This window comes from Phyllobates terribilis, unplaced genomic scaffold (assembly GCF_046119375.1).
Source record: "Phyllobates terribilis strain yellow unplaced genomic scaffold, ASM4611937v1 Scaffold_5__5_contigs__length_657084704, whole genome shotgun sequence".
Taxonomy (NCBI): Eukaryota; Metazoa; Chordata; class Amphibia; order Anura; family Dendrobatidae; genus Phyllobates; species Phyllobates terribilis.
Window position 1 is genome coordinate 518,823,853 of NW_027362765.1, and position 17,423 is coordinate 518,841,275.

Below are 17,423 nucleotides of genomic sequence, written 5' to 3' on the forward strand. Positions count from 1 at the left end.
AGTGGCCAAACTGTGGTATTAGGCCAAAACTATTGGCTGGGTTAGATGCAGAAAAAAATTATTTTGAATTTGCAACCTGATGGAGGTCAGTATAGATGGATTAATAGAACAAGACCCACACACAGCTAGAAGCCCAATATTTTTTCAGAGGTAGATGCAGGAAAAAAATATATTCAGTTTGCAACCTGATGGAGGTCAGTATAGATGGACTAATACAACAAGTCCCACACACAGCTAGAAGCCCAAATATTTTTTCAGAGGTACTGTAGATGCAGATAAAAATTAGTTTTAATTTGCAAACTGATGGAGGTCAGTATAGATGGACTAATAGAGAAAGTCCGACACACTACTAGAAGGCCAAATATTTTTTCAGAGGTAGATGCAGAAAAAAATATATTCAGTTTGCAACCTGATGGAGGTCAGTATAGATGGACTAATAGAGAAAGTCCGACACACTACTAGAAGGCCAAATATTTTTTCAGAGCTAGATGCAGAAAAAAATTATATTCAGTTTGCAACCTGATGGAGGTCAGTATAGATGGATTAATAGAACAAGACCCACACACAGCTAGAAGCCCAATATTTTTTCAGAGGTAGATGCAGAAAAAAATATATTCAGTTTGCAACCTGATGGAGGTCAGTATAGATGGATTAATAGAACAAGACCCACACACAGCTAGAAGCCCAATATTTTTTCAGAGGTAGATGCAGAAAAAAATATATTCAGTTTGCAACCTGATGGAGGTCAGTATAGATGGACTAATACAACAAGTCCCACACACAGCTAGAAGCCCAATATTTTTTCAGAGGTAGATGCAGAAAAAAATATATTCAGTTTGCAACCTGATGGAGGTCAGTATAGATGGACTAATACAACAAGTCCCACACACAGCTAGAAGCCCAAATATTTTTTCAGAGGTACTTTAGATGCAGATAAAAATTAGTTTTAATTTGCAACCTGATGGAGGTCAGTATAGATGGACTAATAGAGAAAGTCCGACACACTACTAGAAGGCCAAATATTTTTTCAGAGCTAGATGCAGAAAAAAATTATATTCAGTTTGCAACCTGATGGAGGTCAGTATAGATGGACTAATAGAGAAAGTCCGACACACTACTAGAAGGCCAAATATTTTTTCAGAGCTAGATGCAGAAAAAAATTATATTCAGTTTGCAACCTGATGGAGGTCAGTATAGATGGATTAATAGAACAAGACCCACACACAGCTAGAAGCCCAATATTTTTTCAGAGGTAGATGCAGAAAAAAATATATTCAGTTTGCAACCTGATGGAGGTCAGTATAGATGGACTAATACAACAAGTCCCACACACAGCTAGAAGCCCAATATTTTTTCAGAGGTAGATGCAGAAAAAAATATATTCAGTTTGCAACCTGATGGAGGTCAGTATAGATGGACTAATACAACAAGTCCCACACACAGCTAGAAGCCCAAATATTTTTTCAGAGGTACTGTAGATGCAGATAAAAATTAGTTTTAATTTGCAACCTGATGGAGGTCAGTATAGATGGACTAATAGAGAAAGTCCGACACACTACTAGAAGGCCAAATATTTTTTCAGAGCTAGATGCAGAAAAAAATTATATTCAGTTTGCAACCTGATGGAGGTCAGTATAGATGGATTAATAGAACAAGACCCACACACAGCTAGAAGCCCAATATTTTTTCAGAGGTAGATGCAGAAAAAATTATATTCAGTTTGCAACCTGATGGAGGTCAGTATAGATGGACTAATACAACAAGTCCCACACACAGCTAGAAGCCCAATATTTTTTCAGAGGTAGATGCAGAAAAAAATATATTCAGTTTGCAACCTGATGGAGGTCAGTATAGATGGACTAATACAACAAGTCCCACACACAGCTAGAAGCCCAATATTTTTTCAGAGGTAGATGCAGAAAAAAATATATTCAGTTTGCAACCTGATGGAGGTCAGTATAGATGGACTAATACAACAAGTCCCACACACAGCTAGAAGCCCAAATATTTTTTCAGAGGTACTGTAGATGCAGATAAAAATTAGTTTTAATTTGCAACCTGATGGAGGTCAGTATAGATGGACTAATAGAGAAAGTCCGACACACTACTAGAAGGCCAAATATTTTTTCAGAGCTAGATGCAGAAAAAAATTATATTCAGTTTGCAACCTGATGGAAGTCAGTATAGATGGACTAATAGAGAAAGTCCGACACACTACTAGAAGGCCAAATATTTTTTCAGAGCTAGATGCAGAAAAAAATTATATTCAGTTTGCAACCTGATGGAGGTCAGTATAGATGGATTAATAGAACAAGAGCCACACACAGCTAGAAGCCCAATATTTTTTCAGAGGTAGATGCAGAAAAAAATATATTCAGTTTGCAACCTGATGGAGGTCAGTATAGATGGACTAATACAACAAGTCCCACACACAGCTAGAAGCCCAATATTTTTTCAGAGGTAGATGCAGAAAAAAATATATTCAGTTTGCAACCTGATGGAGGTCAGTATAGATGGACTAATACAACAAGTCCCACACACAGCTAGAAGCCCAAATATTTTTTCAGAGGTACTGTAGATGCAGATAAAAATTAGTTTTAATTTGCAACCTGATGGAGGTCAGTATAGATGGACTAATAGAGAAAGTCCGACACACTACTAGAAGGCCAAATATTTTTTCAGAGCTAGATGCAGAAAAACATTATATTCAATTTGCAACCTGATGGAGGTCAGTATAGATGGACTAATAGAGAAAGTCCGACACACTACTAGAAGGCCAAATATTTTTTCAGAGCTAGATGCAGAAAAAAATTATATTCAGTTTGCAACCTGATGGAGGTCAGTATAGATGGATTAATAGAACAAGACCCACACACAGCTAGAAGCCCAATATTTTTTCAGAGGTAGATGCAGAAAAAAATATATTCAGTTTGCAACCTGATGGAGGTCAGTATAGATGGACTAATACAACAAGTCCCACACACAGCTAGAAGCCCAATATTTTTTCAGAGGTAGATGCAGAAAAAAATATATTCAGTTTGCAACCTGATGGAGGTCAGTATAGATGGTCTAATACAACAAGTCCCACACACAGCTAGAAGCCCAAATATTTTTTCAGAGGTACTGTAGATGCAGATAAAAATTAGTTTTAATTTGCAACCTGATGGAGGTCAGTATAGATGGACTAATAGAGAAAGTCCGACACACTACTAGAAGGCAAAATATTTTTTCAGAGCTAGATGCAGAAAAAAATTATATTCAGTTTGCAACCTGATGGAGGTCAGTATAGATGGATTAATAGAACAAGACCCACACACAGCTAGAAGCCCAATATTTTTTCAGAGGTAGATGCAGAAAAAAATATATTCAGTTTGCAACCTGATGGAGGTCAGTATAGATGGACTAATACAACAAGTCCCACACACAGCTAGAAGCCCAATATTTTTTCAGAGGTAGATGCAGAAAAAAATATATTCAGTTTGCAACCTGATGGAGGTCAGTATAGATGGACTAATACAACAAGTCCCACACACAGCTAGAAGCCCAAATATTTTTTCAGAGGTACTGTAGATGCAGATAAAAATTAGTTTTAATTTGCAACCTGATGGAGGTCAGTATAGATGGACTAATAGAGAAAGTCCGACACACTACTAGAAGGCCAAATATTTTTTCAGAGCTAGATGCAGAAAAAAATTATATTCAGTTTGCAACCTGATGGAGGTCAGTATAGATGGATTAATAGAACAAGACCCACACACAGCTAGAAGCCCAATATTTTTTCAGAGGTAGATGCAGAAAAAAATATATTCAGTTTGCAACCTGATGGAGGTCAGTATAGATGGATTAATAGAACAAGACCCACACACAGCTAGAAGCCCAATATTTTTTCAGAGGTAGATGCAGAAAAAAATATATTCAGTTTGCAACCTGATGGAGGTCAGTATAGATGGACTAATACAACAAGTCCCACACACAGCTAGAAGCCCAATATTTTTTCAGAGGTAGATGCAGAAAAAAATATATTCAGTTTGCAACCTGATGGAGGTCAGTATAGATGGACTAATACAACAAGTCCCACACACAGCTAGAAGCCCAAATATTTTTTCAGAGGTACTTTAGATGCAGATAAAAATTAGTTTTAATTTGCAACCTGATGGAGGTCAGTATAGATGGACTAATAGAGAAAGTCCGACACACTACTAGAAGGCCAAATATTTTTTCAGAGCTAGATGCAGAAAAAAATTATATTCAGTTTGCAACCTGATGGAGGTCAGTATAGATGGACTAATAGAGAAAGTCCGACACACTACTAGAAGGCCAAATATTTTTTCAGAGCTAGATGCAGAAAAAAATTATATTCAGTTTGCAACCTGATGGAGGTCAGTATAGATGGATTAATAGAACAAGACCCACACACAGCTAGAAGCCCAATATTTTTTCAGAGGTAGATGCAGAAAAAAATATATTCAGTTTGCAACCTGATGGAGGTCAGTATAGATGGACTAATACAACAAGTCCCACACACAGCTAGAAGCCCAATATTTTTTCAGAGGTAGATGCAGAAAAAAATATATTCAGTTTGCAACCTGATGGAGGTCAGTATAGATGGACTAATACAACAAGTCCCACACACAGCTAGAAGCCCAAATATTTTTTCAGAGGTACTGTAGATGCAGATAAAAATTAGTTTTAATTTGCAACCTGATGGAGGTCAGTATAGATGGACTAATAGAGAAAGTCCGACACACTACTAGAAGGCCAAATATTTTTTCAGAGCTAGATGCAGAAAAAAATTATATTCAGTTTGCAACCTGATGGAGGTCAGTATAGATGGATTAATAGAACAAGACCCACACACAGCTAGAAGCCCAATATTTTTTCAGAGGTAGATGCAGAAAAAATTATATTCAGTTTGCAACCTGATGGAGGTCAGTATAGATGGACTAATACAACAAGTCCCACACACAGCTAGAAGCCCAATATTTTTTCAGAGGTAGATGCAGAAAAAAATATATTCAGTTTGCAACCTGATGGAGGTCAGTATAGATGGACTAATACAACAAGTCCCACACACAGCTAGAAGCCCAATATTTTTTCAGAGGTAGATGCAGAAAAAAATATATTCAGTTTGCAACCTGATGGAGGTCAGTATAGATGGACTAATACAACAAGTCCCACACACAGCTAGAAGCCCAAATATTTTTTCAGAGGTACTGTAGATGCAGATAAAAATTAGTTTTAATTTGCAACCTGATGGAGGTCAGTATAGATGGACTAATAGAGAAAGTCCGACACACTACTAGAAGGCCAAATATTTTTTCAGAGCTAGATGCAGAAAAAAATTATATTCAGTTTGCAACCTGATGGAAGTCAGTATAGATGGACTAATAGAGAAAGTCCGACACACTACTAGAAGGCCAAATATTTTTTCAGAGCTAGATGCAGAAAAAAATTATATTCAGTTTGCAACCTGATGGAGGTCAGTATAGATGGATTAATAGAACAAGAGCCACACACAGCTAGAAGCCCAATATTTTTTCAGAGGTAGATGCAGAAAAAAATATATTCAGTTTGCAACCTGATGGAGGTCAGTATAGATGGACTAATACAACAAGTCCCACACACAGCTAGAAGCCCAAATATTTTTTCAGAGGTACTGTAGATGCAGATAAAAATTAGTTTTAATTTGCAACCTGATGGAGGTCAGTATAGATGGACTAATAGAGAAAGTCCGACACACTACTAGAAGGCCAAATATTTTTTCAGAGCTAGATGCAGAAAAACATTATATTCAATTTGCAACCTGATGGAGGTCAGTATAGATGGACTAATAGAGAAAGTCCGACACACTACTAGAAGGCCAAATATTTTTTCAGAGCTAGATGCAGAAAAAAATTATATTCAGTTTGCAACCTGATGGAGGTCAGTATAGATGGATTAATAGAACAAGACCCACACACAGCTAGAAGCCCAATATTTTTTCAGAGGTAGATGCAGAAAAAAATATATTCAGTTTGCAACCTGATGGAGGTCAGTATAGATGGACTAATACAACAAGTCCCACACACAGCTAGAAGCCCAATATTTTTTCAGAGGTAGATGCAGAAAAAAATATATTCAGTTTGCAACCTGATGGAGGTCAGTATAGATGGTCTAATACAACAAGTCCCACACACAGCTAGAAGCCCAAATATTTTTTCAGAGGTACTGTAGATGCAGATAAAAATTAGTTTTAATTTGCAACCTGATGGAGGTCAGTATAGATGGACTAATAGAGAAAGTCCGACACACTACTAGAAGGCCAAATATTTTTTCAGAGCTAGATGCAGAAAAAAATTATATTCAGTTTGCAACCTGATGGAGGTCAGTATAGATGGATTAATAGAACAAGACCCACACACAGCTAGAAGCCCAATATTTTTTCAGAGGTAGATGCAGAAAAAAATATATTCAGTTTGCAACCTGATGGAGGTCAGTATAGATGGACTAATACAACAAGTCCCACACACAGCTAGAAGCCCAATATTTTTTCAGAGGTAGATGCAGAAAAAAATATATTCAGTTTGCAACCTGATGGAGGTCAGTATAGATGGACTAATACAACAAGTCCCACACACAGCTAGAAGCCCAAATATTTTTTCAGAGGTACTGTAGATGCAGATAAAAATTAGTTTTAATTTGCAACCTGATGGAGGTCAGTATAGATGGACTAATAGAGAAAGTCCGACACACTACTAGAAGGCCAAATATTTTTTCAGAGCTAGATGCAGAAAAAAATTATATTCAGTTTGCAACCTGATGGAGGTCAGTATAGATGGATTAATAGAACAAGACCCACACACAGCTAGAAGCCCAATATTTTTTCAGAGGTAGATGCAGAAAAAAATATATTCAGTTTGCAACCTGATGGAGGTCAGTATAGATGGACTAATACAACAAGTCCCACACACAGCTAGAAGCCCAAATATTTTTTCAGAGGTACTGTAGATGCAGATAAAAATTAGTTTTAATTTGCAACCTGATGGAGGTCAGTATAGATGGACTAATAGAGAAAGTCCGACACACTACTAGAAGGCCAAATATTTTTTCAGAGCTAGATGCAGAAAAAAATTATATTCAGTTTGCAACCTGATGGAGGTCAGTATAGATGGACTAATAGAGAAAGTCCGACACACTACTAGAAGGCCAAATATTTTTTCAGAGCTAGATGCAGAAAAAAATTATATTCAGTTTGCAGCCTGATGGAGGTCAGTATAGATGGATTAATAGAACAAGACCCACACACAGCTAGAAGCCCAATATTTTTTCAGAGGTAGATGCAGGAAAAAAATATATTCAGTTTGCAACCTGATGGAGGTCAGTATAGATGGACTAATACAACAAGTCCCACACACAGGTAGAAGCCCAAATATTTTTTCAGAGGTACTGTAGATGCAGATAAAAATTAGTTTTAATTTGCAACCTGATGGAGGTCAGTATAGATGGACTAATAGAATGATGCTATGCCCAAAAGATTTTACTTCACTAGGTGCAGTAAAAAAATTGGTATTCTATACACAGGTGGTATATCTTGCAACACAGATAGGCTACTCCACTGACTAACACACTCTGCAATAGGCCAAAAAGGATTAGCTTTGCTAGATTCAGCCAAATGCTGTGAAAAAAACTTGCACAGCACTGGCACAGACCTGCCTGGCAAAAACTGATAGGAACTGATGTAACCTAGTCCTGAAAAGGACTCCAATTACAATTAGTCTTTACTCCCACAACCTATCTATTTAAGAGCACAGACCTGCCTGATAAAAGTCGTAGGAAATGCTGTAACCTAGTCCTTAAAAGGACTGCAATCACAACTATTCCCTACTCCCAAGCTATCTGTATATTTGTGCGAAAATTGGCTTGAAATTAACAAGGTATAGCGCACACAGCAACAGCGGTGCCGTCTAACACGCAGCTGCAGCAGTGAGAAAATGGTGGCGACGGGGAAAATGGCTTGGTCTTATAGGGCAAGGACATGTGACATACACTGCCAATGACACATGCCCTTGCTTGTGTGAAAAAAAGCACTTCGCTCCGTGTGTGCGCTGCTGATAGGCTGACAGATTGCACCTCCCCACTGCAAATGCGGGAAAGAGAAAAAAAAATGGAGATCTTCATTGTTCCTGCAGAGATCCATCCCCTGCCCCTCCCCCCACCCCGCTGTACACTCAAACTGCGTATTAACATTAATTTTCATCATTACTGAGAAAAGATCCAGTTATGATTTTGGTGCACGAACAGTTATCGAACATAACCTCGAACAGCCGAATTTTTCTCAAATTGTTCGTGTTCGCCGAACGGCTCGAACACCGCCCAAAACAGCTCGAATTTGAGATTGGCGAACAGTTCGAGTAGAACAACGCTCATCTCTAGTCTGCACCCTCCTCTCTATAACGTGGACATTAGTCATCAGCCCTAAGGTCCATACCAAACATGTTTAGTTTTTTTTTTTTTATTTAAGTGGTGAAAAAAAATGGAAATTTGTAAAAAAAACAAACAAAAAAAAACAACTTTTGCTTGGGTCACCATTTTCCCAGACCGGTAACGCTTTAAATTTTTGGGATATAGTGCCATGTGATGGATTATTTTTGGTGCTCTGGGCTGATGTTTTTACTGATACTATTTTGGGGTAGATATGATGGTTTGATCGCCTCTTGTTGCATTTTATTGCAATGTTACAGTGGCCAAAAAATAATAATTCTGACATTTCATTTTTTTTTCTCATTACGCTGTTTACCGATCAGATACATTTATTTTTTATTTTGATGATCTGACTTTTACAAATGCAGCGATGCCAAGTATATGTATTTTTTTAATTGTTTTATTTTTAATGGGGCAAAAGAAGAGTGATTTGAACTTTTGTGTTTTTTCACTTTTTCTAATTTTTAAAAACATTTTTCATTTAACTTTTTACTGTATTTAATAGTAGCCTTAGGGGACTTGAAGCTGCGATCAGCACTACTATGCATAGTGAAAATCACAATCTCCTATGTATGCCAGCTACAGGTTGGCTTTCACAGGAGAATCATCATGACAAGCACAGAGCTCTTCAGAAGACCTCCGACTGTCATGGCAATCCATCGGTGCCTCACAATCACATGACGGGTGCACCTGTGGGTGCGTGTAATGACGCGTCACCCTGCAGGCGCGTGATAAATGCTGCTTTCAGAGATTGACATGATTCCAGCGATGTGTCACTTACTGGGATGCTTGCCGTATTTTTGAAAAATTACTGTTTTATCAGCAAATTATCACTAGAGGACTAGCAAACCTGTTGCCTTGTCCTCCTCCATAATCATGAGCTCTGTATAACCCTGCCACCCAAACTTGATAAGCAGCTATCTGCCTATACACAGTGTACACAGAAAGCTGCAAATCAGTGATGTGGGCGGGGTTATTCAGAGCTCAGCATTCAGAGAACTGCTTTATCTGTAGCAAATAAAACATTGATTTTACCAAAACTACAGCAAGCAGCCCAGTAAGTGACAAATCACTGGAATCACTGTGTTAATTTTATTTTTTTTAACTATGGTAATGTTTTTTTCTATATCTAGATCTTTATTTAAAAACAAAGAAACCCCCCAAAAAAACTAATTAGTTATCTTTCACACTGGCCACTGTGACCTTTTTAGAGTCATGCTTCTTGTCCTTTCAGGAAGAGTTTTCAGTAGGCTTCATATCATCATAGGTAACCCCAATATACATAGGTGATAGCACAGGATCCACCAATCACAATAGTTGATGTCACAGCTCCCCCTCTCTTCATAATGACTTTTTCACATGCTCCACAATGTCCCCTCTTCAAGATCGAGGTGAAAATTGCTGGTCTTGATCAATCAGTGCTTTAGAGTCTAAAACCGTCCCAGTGGCCAAAGTTGAGAATCATAATATTTCTATTTTTTATTTTTAATACAGATTGTGACATGTAAAAAAAAATTGCCAAATATATTTATAATATATTTTTAACACAAAGAAACTGATGTTATAATATAGGTCATTTTCTGTTGATAGCTTCCCTTTAAGCTGACCTTACATATAAAATAAATCCTATCTTCCATGACTATCTAAAGAAGACAGTGTAGCTTTGCAGAGCAAACATGTTTACTGCTATATGTAGAATGGATAAGCATCTGACACCTATAGGGTCACTTATCTCCTGTGGAAGAAAAGAAAACCAAAATGTCAATTTGTTTTTTTTTAAGTCTGCTGCCCCATTCACCTTCAATTGCTAAAAGAGCTGCTTTTGTGAAACTGCACCTTGTATATTTATTGCCTGCCTAAAATGTAGCTTTTACACGAAAATCCTTTTCTATACATGGATAAATGATCTTCCTTACATTAATCATTGGATCAATGTATTTTTTATCTAGGATAATCTGTAATGGAACAGTGAATGACAATAGTAGCAGCCATCATGAGTCTGAAGTTATATATGATGAAGTTCCTAATGATGAAGAATCTGGATATGAAGACCTTTATGAACAAATCATAGAAGATGAACATGAATATTCTGTGTTGTGATCTTAGAGGCCACTGATGTGTAAGTAGGGTGCATATGGTACAATGGTGAACTTGAACTGAAAGTTGTGTATTTAATTGAAACACAACAAAAAATTTCAGGTGTTACAAATAATTTTTGTTTTTGGAGTGCAAATGGTAATTGTGGCATTAAATTGTTTTGTTTTAAGATACTGTTGATTACTCTATTGTATTCCGTATCTGCACAGGGGAGACACATGAGGTCTCTGATCAGTGACGATATGTGACTTTGTGGCGTGATGCAAGATGGATCTGTTGCAGGGAAGTGCTTAAAGGGAATCTGTCAGTAGGATCACCCCTCCTAAGCCGTCTATATGGGCATGTAGGTGAGAGGCAGCTGAATAAAATGATACCTTGAAATCTGCAATCCGATGTCTTTTTCCAGAGAAATCCACATTTTTCTTCAATGTAAATGACCTCTTCCAGGCTATGGGGAGGATGTTGACTGGAAGATAACTCCAGTGCTTATTTTATATAAAAGGGGAGTTATTAGTGTGAGACATGTAACTAACACAGGACAGGAGACACATTTTTGCAAACACATTTTTTGCAGCTCTCCGAGCTCTGCAGTAATGCAGCAATATTGCAGACCTGTCTGCCTTTAAGATGGAAGCTGGAGCTGAGAGGAACCTGCAGATGTGTCAGGTATAATCACACACAGCTCTGCAGTGAGATCAGGAGAGCAGAGAGCGGCCATCACATATTACACTGGTAACTCCCCCTTCATGTACAATAATCTCTGGAGGCAGAGTTATCTTCCAGGCGGCGTCCTTCCCAGAGCATGGAAGACATCATTTAGGGTAAATGCCCACGATGCAGATTTGAAGCAGAAATTTCCTGAGCGCTTTTGTCTCTCCTTGCCAGAAAAAACGCATGCGATTTTTACACGCGTTTTGACGCGTTTTTACATGCATTTTTTAAGCATTTTTGAGCATCAATGAATGATTTTTGGAGCTAAAGTTGGTCAGACATTGCTTAAACCCTTGGATTACAATAAGAACTGGGGTGAATATATTGGTTCATTTAAATGATTAAATAATGGGTCTGTGGTATTTCAAATAAAGTGTTTACACTGTGTCTGTGTGTTTCTTTACTTTGTTTGGTCATGAAAAGGTCTGATTGACACCTTGATATCACCAAACAAAATAGCTGGGTGTCAGCTAGTCCCATTCACCCAATCTTCATTAGCATTTCTATTCATGTAATTTATGCGGCTGCTGTGAGCTGTTTTTTTTAGCCTGGGAATGTGCCACTAGGCAAACATTTCCCTGGCCATTAAATAACATCTTGCAGCTGGTTCCTTAGCCACTACATCCCCCGATCAGCACTCAGCAGTGCTTTGGACACAACGTATTTATTTTGCATCCAAAACACGGTGTTCTAATACCCCACTTTTGTTGTCGGTACATGTGAATCCACCGCATATAATGACACTGCAATCGGTCAAAATCTGCAGTGGAGACTAGCGTGTCCGCTACGGAAGTTGACATGCTGCGGGTGAGTCTGGGTATGTGGCCACAGTCAGGAGCCTCTGCAGGTTTGACACTGCGTGTTTATACAGCGTCAAACTCGCAGCGTCCCGATATTACAGCATAGTGGATGGGATCTCTAGAAATCCATTGTCCGCTATGTGTGCATCTGAGGCTGCGAATCACCTGCGGACACTGACATGCGGTGCGTCTTTCAGGACCGCAGCATGTCAAATTCTCTTGTGGAGTCGTTAGTCTCCACAACAGAAATTTGATCACTGGAATGTATAGAATGCAGTAAATCTGCATGGTTCAGTAAACACATGTGGATTTACCTGCATTCAATAGAATGCAACGTTTTGAACACAAAAATTTGCTTCCAAAGCAGTGCTACGTCTGAATTATGGGCACAAAGCCTAAAATAAAAAAAAAATTGGCGTGGGCTCCCATGTCATTTTTATAGCCAGCAGAGGGAAAGCCGACCACTGGGGGATGATATTAGTAGCCGAGGAAGGGGCCATTAGCCAACAATGTTCCATGGCTGTTAATATCACCCCACAACTGTTTGTTTAGCCTTTACTGGCTAGATTACAGGGGGACCCCAGAAAAAAATTGACGTGGGGTCCCCCTATAAAATCGAGCCAGCAAAGGCTAAACTAGACAGCTGCGGGCTGATATTAAAAGCAATGGAAGGGGCCATGAATACTAGCCCCCTCCGCGGCTATTAATATCACCCCTCAGCAGTCCCATAAATGGCGCATCCATAAGATGCGAAAAATCTGGCGCTTAGCCTAGCTCTTCCACACTGCCCTGCAGCGTTGGCAGGGGGTAATGGGGCTGGGGTTCACATCAGCCGCCAATACAAGCCTAGGTTAGTAATGGAGGGTGTCTATAAGACCCCCCCATTACTAACCGCGTGGTAAAATGGTTGCTGCTTCTTCAATAAAAGACACGCCTCCGCGAAGCTCTCTGAAAAAAACGTAAAAAAACAAACAACAATATCCCTCACCTGTCCGCCATCAACGACGCAGTCCACGATCACGACTGTCCCACGATGATCCGGATCATTTCTACAGCTGTGACATCAGTCATCACTGATGTCACAGATGTAGAATACAGCACTGTATACTGACAGGGGTGTAAAATTACCCCCTGTCAGTGTACATGAGACCGATCAGCTGATTACCGGCTTCAGCAATCAGCTGATGGTCACGTGACCATCAGCTGATTGCTGCTGGTACTGATCACCTGACAGTCACATGACTATCAGGTGATCACTGATGTCACCGATCAGCTGATGGTCGCATGACCATCAGGTGATCAGTGACGTCACCGCAGGTCCTGGAAGATCACGGCGGGGCGCGAGCCCGCGCCCCGCAGTGTATTGCGAGCCGCCAAAGAGATGACGTCACAGAGGACGACACTGGGGGCCGCCAGACAGGTGAGTATAAAGTTTTTTTTTTAATTTTTACTGCTGCTTCTTCCATCCATGTTGCTCTCGCTGTTATCAGCCAGAGCAGCGGTTGGATGAGAGAAGTAGCAACTTCCTCTCCCGATCCGAGTACCAGCCGCGGCGCGATTCTGGCGCGATTTTGCGCTTATTGATTTACATTGAAACACAGCAAATTTGCATGTATAGTTATCATACACTCGGGTTTGCTGCGATTCAATGCAAGTCAATGGCTGCGATTTCACCGCAAAATTGCGCTTGAATTGGTAGTGCTGCGGTTTGTGCCACAATGATAATTTCCGCATCATGTGCACAGCACATGTAGATTATCATTAGTATACATGGCAGACCTCTTACCAAGAGATTTTAATGCGTTTCTGCAGCTGAAAAACCGCCGCGCAAGCGCATTAAAACTGCATCATGTGCACTCAGCCTTATATGAAGTGATAAAAGATGATTTCTCAACAACAAGACATCTGATATGAGGCATACAGATATAACTCCCCTCAACAGTCTATAACCTGTAGGCCCATATTAACAGTTTAGATAGGTCAAATGGGGTTAAATATCCCCTTTAATCTATATATTATGCTGTGTTTTAAGTATTTTCAAGTCACTCATGTAGTGTTGTAGAACAGCTGGCTGTGGACTTTATCTTTGGGCCTGTTAGAGTGAAGTTATTATGCCCTGTGAGGAGTTGTGTAATAAGGGTGAGGAGGGATTGAGATGGTACTTCTGCCTTCCTGGTGCCTGAATTTAAAAATTTGTGTTGCCATGAGTTACTATAACCAACAATATGTGCACCATTGACTGTAACCACCTGGCTGTATTCCATAGACTACAACATTTTACATTATACACAAGCTGTATACTAGACTGTAACCATCAAGCTGTGTACCATAGACTGTAACCACCAACATGTGTATCATAGACTGTAAGCAGAAAGCTGTGTACCATAGATTGTAACCACCAAGCTGTGTACAACAGACTATAACCACCAAGCTGTGTACCATAGACTGTAACCACCAATCTTTGTATCATAGAAGGTAACCACCACCTGTGTACCATACACTGTAAAGATCAAGCTGTGTACCATAAACTGTAACTGACTGTAACCACAAAGCTTTGTACCATAAATTGTAACCCCCAAGCTGAGTATTATAGACTGTAACCATCAAGCTGCATACCATAAAATGTAACCACCAAGTTGTATAACATAAACTATAACCACTAGACTGTGCACCTCAGGATGTAACTGTAAATATGGGCAGCAAAGACTAACATGGTCATTATCTGTAACCATTATGCCTTTTGCCCCATGAGGAGTAAAGTCTAGTTGGTTTGCACCAGAACTAAGTCTTTGTTACTATGCAATCCTTGTGTGGGGTATTCTGGTAGGCCCCCAAGGTTAACCACTGATGTCCTTACAAATTGGCTGCATTAATTTAATCGCTGCCATCTTGTCAATAAATACCGTCAGCAGACTGCGGACTGCCACAGATAAGGATCTATATTTTTTAATTGTCACTTCCTAGCGCATAATCTTGTTCCTGGCACTAAATACACTGCTTATATGTTGATCCGTTTTGTGGTCCTCTGCACAAAGATTTACAATACACTACAGTTTTCAAAAGACAAAGAATGTTTGTAATTGTATAAAATTATATATATAGCAAAATAAAAAATAATGTAACTAAATATGTGTTGTATGTATATATTTGTGCATATATTGTATATAAAATCTGTGATTTTATAGACCAGTGAGCCATACTGAAGAAAAAAAAGGTACACTCTCTAATTGTTATATATTTGCTATATAACTTATATGTATTAGAAATAAAATGTATATTTCTCCCTTTTTACTCAGATCTGTAAATAAAACGTGTTTATAATGAATAATGCTTTGATTACTTATTTGCACATGGTTTTAGCATGTGATCCTCAATTTAGATATAATTTGCAGCCCTAATTCCAAAAAATATTAGGACCCTGTGTAAAATGTAAAGAAAACAAGAATGCAATGATTTGGAAATCTCTTATAGCCATATTTTATTCACAACAGAACATAGAACACAGACTAGAAGTTGGACATTAGATTGTTTCCATTTTCATTTGAAAAAATGAACTCATTGAGAAATTAGTGGCAGCAACACTTCACAAAGTTGGGAGAGGGTAAACAAAAGTGATTCTGACAAGTGATTCTGACAAGTGATTTTGATGAGTGATTCTGACAAGTGATTTTGACAAATGATTCTGACAAGTGATTCTGACAAGTGATTTTGACAAATGATTCTGACAAGTGATTCTGACAAGTGATTTTGACAAATGATTCTAACAAGTGATTCTGACAAGTGATTTTGACGAGAGATTCTGACAAGTGATTCTGACAAGTGATTTTGACAAATGATTCTGACAAGTGATTTTGACGAGTGATTTTGATGAGTGATTTTGATGAGTGATTTTGGTGAGTGATTCTGACAAGTGATTTTGACAAATGATTCTGACAAGTGATTTTGACGAGTGATTTTGATGAGTGATTTTGGTGAGTGATTCTGACAAGTGATTTTGACAAGTGATTCTAACAAGTGATTCTGACAAGTTACTTTGACAAGTGACTTTTACAGCTGTAATAATAATTAAAAAAATACTGTTAGCTGATGGGACTTGAACCCAAAATTCTGTGTCCTAAAGCCAGTGCACTAACCACTGTGCTATAAATTCAGGTGTGAAAGCCTAGGAGTTCTATTTGGTTTTATGATTTTCAGTGCAAACTTGTCTAAAACTCATTGGGACTTATGCACAGACTGCAAGCAAGCCACATTCAAATAATGTTTGATTTTGATGTGTGAGTCTGATGTGTGACTTTCTTCAAACATCAGAATCACAATGACTTTTAGTCACCCTGAGTATTTTCATGGTTGATCTCATAAGACAAGAAAAGCTATCAGCTAGTGTCACTTGACTGAATAGGTTAATGGTAAGGCATCAGTTTCTGAAACTACAGTGTTAGAGTTCAAATCCTGATAGGAATAAGATTTTTTTTTTATTATGGCTATTAAGCACACAAACTACAGGGGTGTTTTACTTTTAATATCTGACATTCTGATTGTCATCCTGATGTGTTAAGAGTTTCAGACACGCTGTCTATTTGCATGGTAAATTACATAGCCAAAGTAAATTTGGAGTTTGCAGCCAGTACTTAGGTGGATGGAAATAAAAATTTACAATAAAGACATTTTATCATTAGACCCCTTTAAGAAATTATGCAAATATAAAGTCACTTGGAAATAGATATGTGGTAAATTATTGCCTCCCAATTTACTTTGGCTATGTAATTTACCATGCAAATAGACAGCGTGTCTGAAACTCTTAACACGTCAGGATGACAATCAGAGTGTCAGATATTAAAAATAAAACACCCCTGTAGTTTGTGTGCTGCTAATTAAGCATAATTAAAAAAAATGTATTCCTATCAGGATTTGAACTCTTAAGGCTATGTGCCCACATGCAGAAATGCTCCTGATTTTTCCTGAGCGTTTCTGCATCTCCCCTGGCAGAAAAAACGCATGCGGATTGTACATGCAGATTGTGCATGCGGATTGTACATGCGTTTTTCCTGCCAGGGACAAGCGGATGTGAAGCGTTCTTCACATGTATTTCCGCATGCGGGTTGACAAGCGCTTTCCAAGCGATTTTAGCATCACTTGGAAAGTGCTTGACAACTTGGTCACACTATATAAATCCATGCAAACGGCATGGATTTATATAGTGTGACTGTAAAGAACGTTTAAAAATAAAAAAATAAATGTATACTTACCTTCCGATGGCCGCCCCTGCAGTCTTGCTTCCCTCCGTTCTCCCTTGTCGGCAGATCGCGGTACACTGAAGGACCTGCCGACGACAGCATCGCTTGACCCATCACATGA

At 38.6% G+C, this 17,423-nt stretch overlaps 1 protein-coding gene across 4 annotated transcripts in view; it reads left to right on the top strand.

Moving 5' to 3' along the window:
- LOC141273619 (uncharacterized) overlaps positions 1 to 15,356 on the top strand; it is a 251,595-nt gene extending 236,239 nt beyond the window's left edge. For 3 of the 4 annotated variants that reach the window (XM_073685705.1, XM_073685703.1, XM_073685706.1), the window contains one exon: positions 10,410 to 10,726. In XM_073685705.1, the coding sequence (XP_073541806.1) occupies positions 10,410 to 10,560 (151 nt within the window). In that variant the 3' untranslated portion in view covers positions 10,561 to 10,726. Of the gene's footprint in view, positions 1 to 10,409; positions 10,727 to 10,766 lie in introns of those variants that run through there. The other variant, XM_073685704.1, reaches the window with a different exon arrangement.
- The last annotated feature ends 2,067 nt before the right edge of the window (positions 15,357 to 17,423 follow it).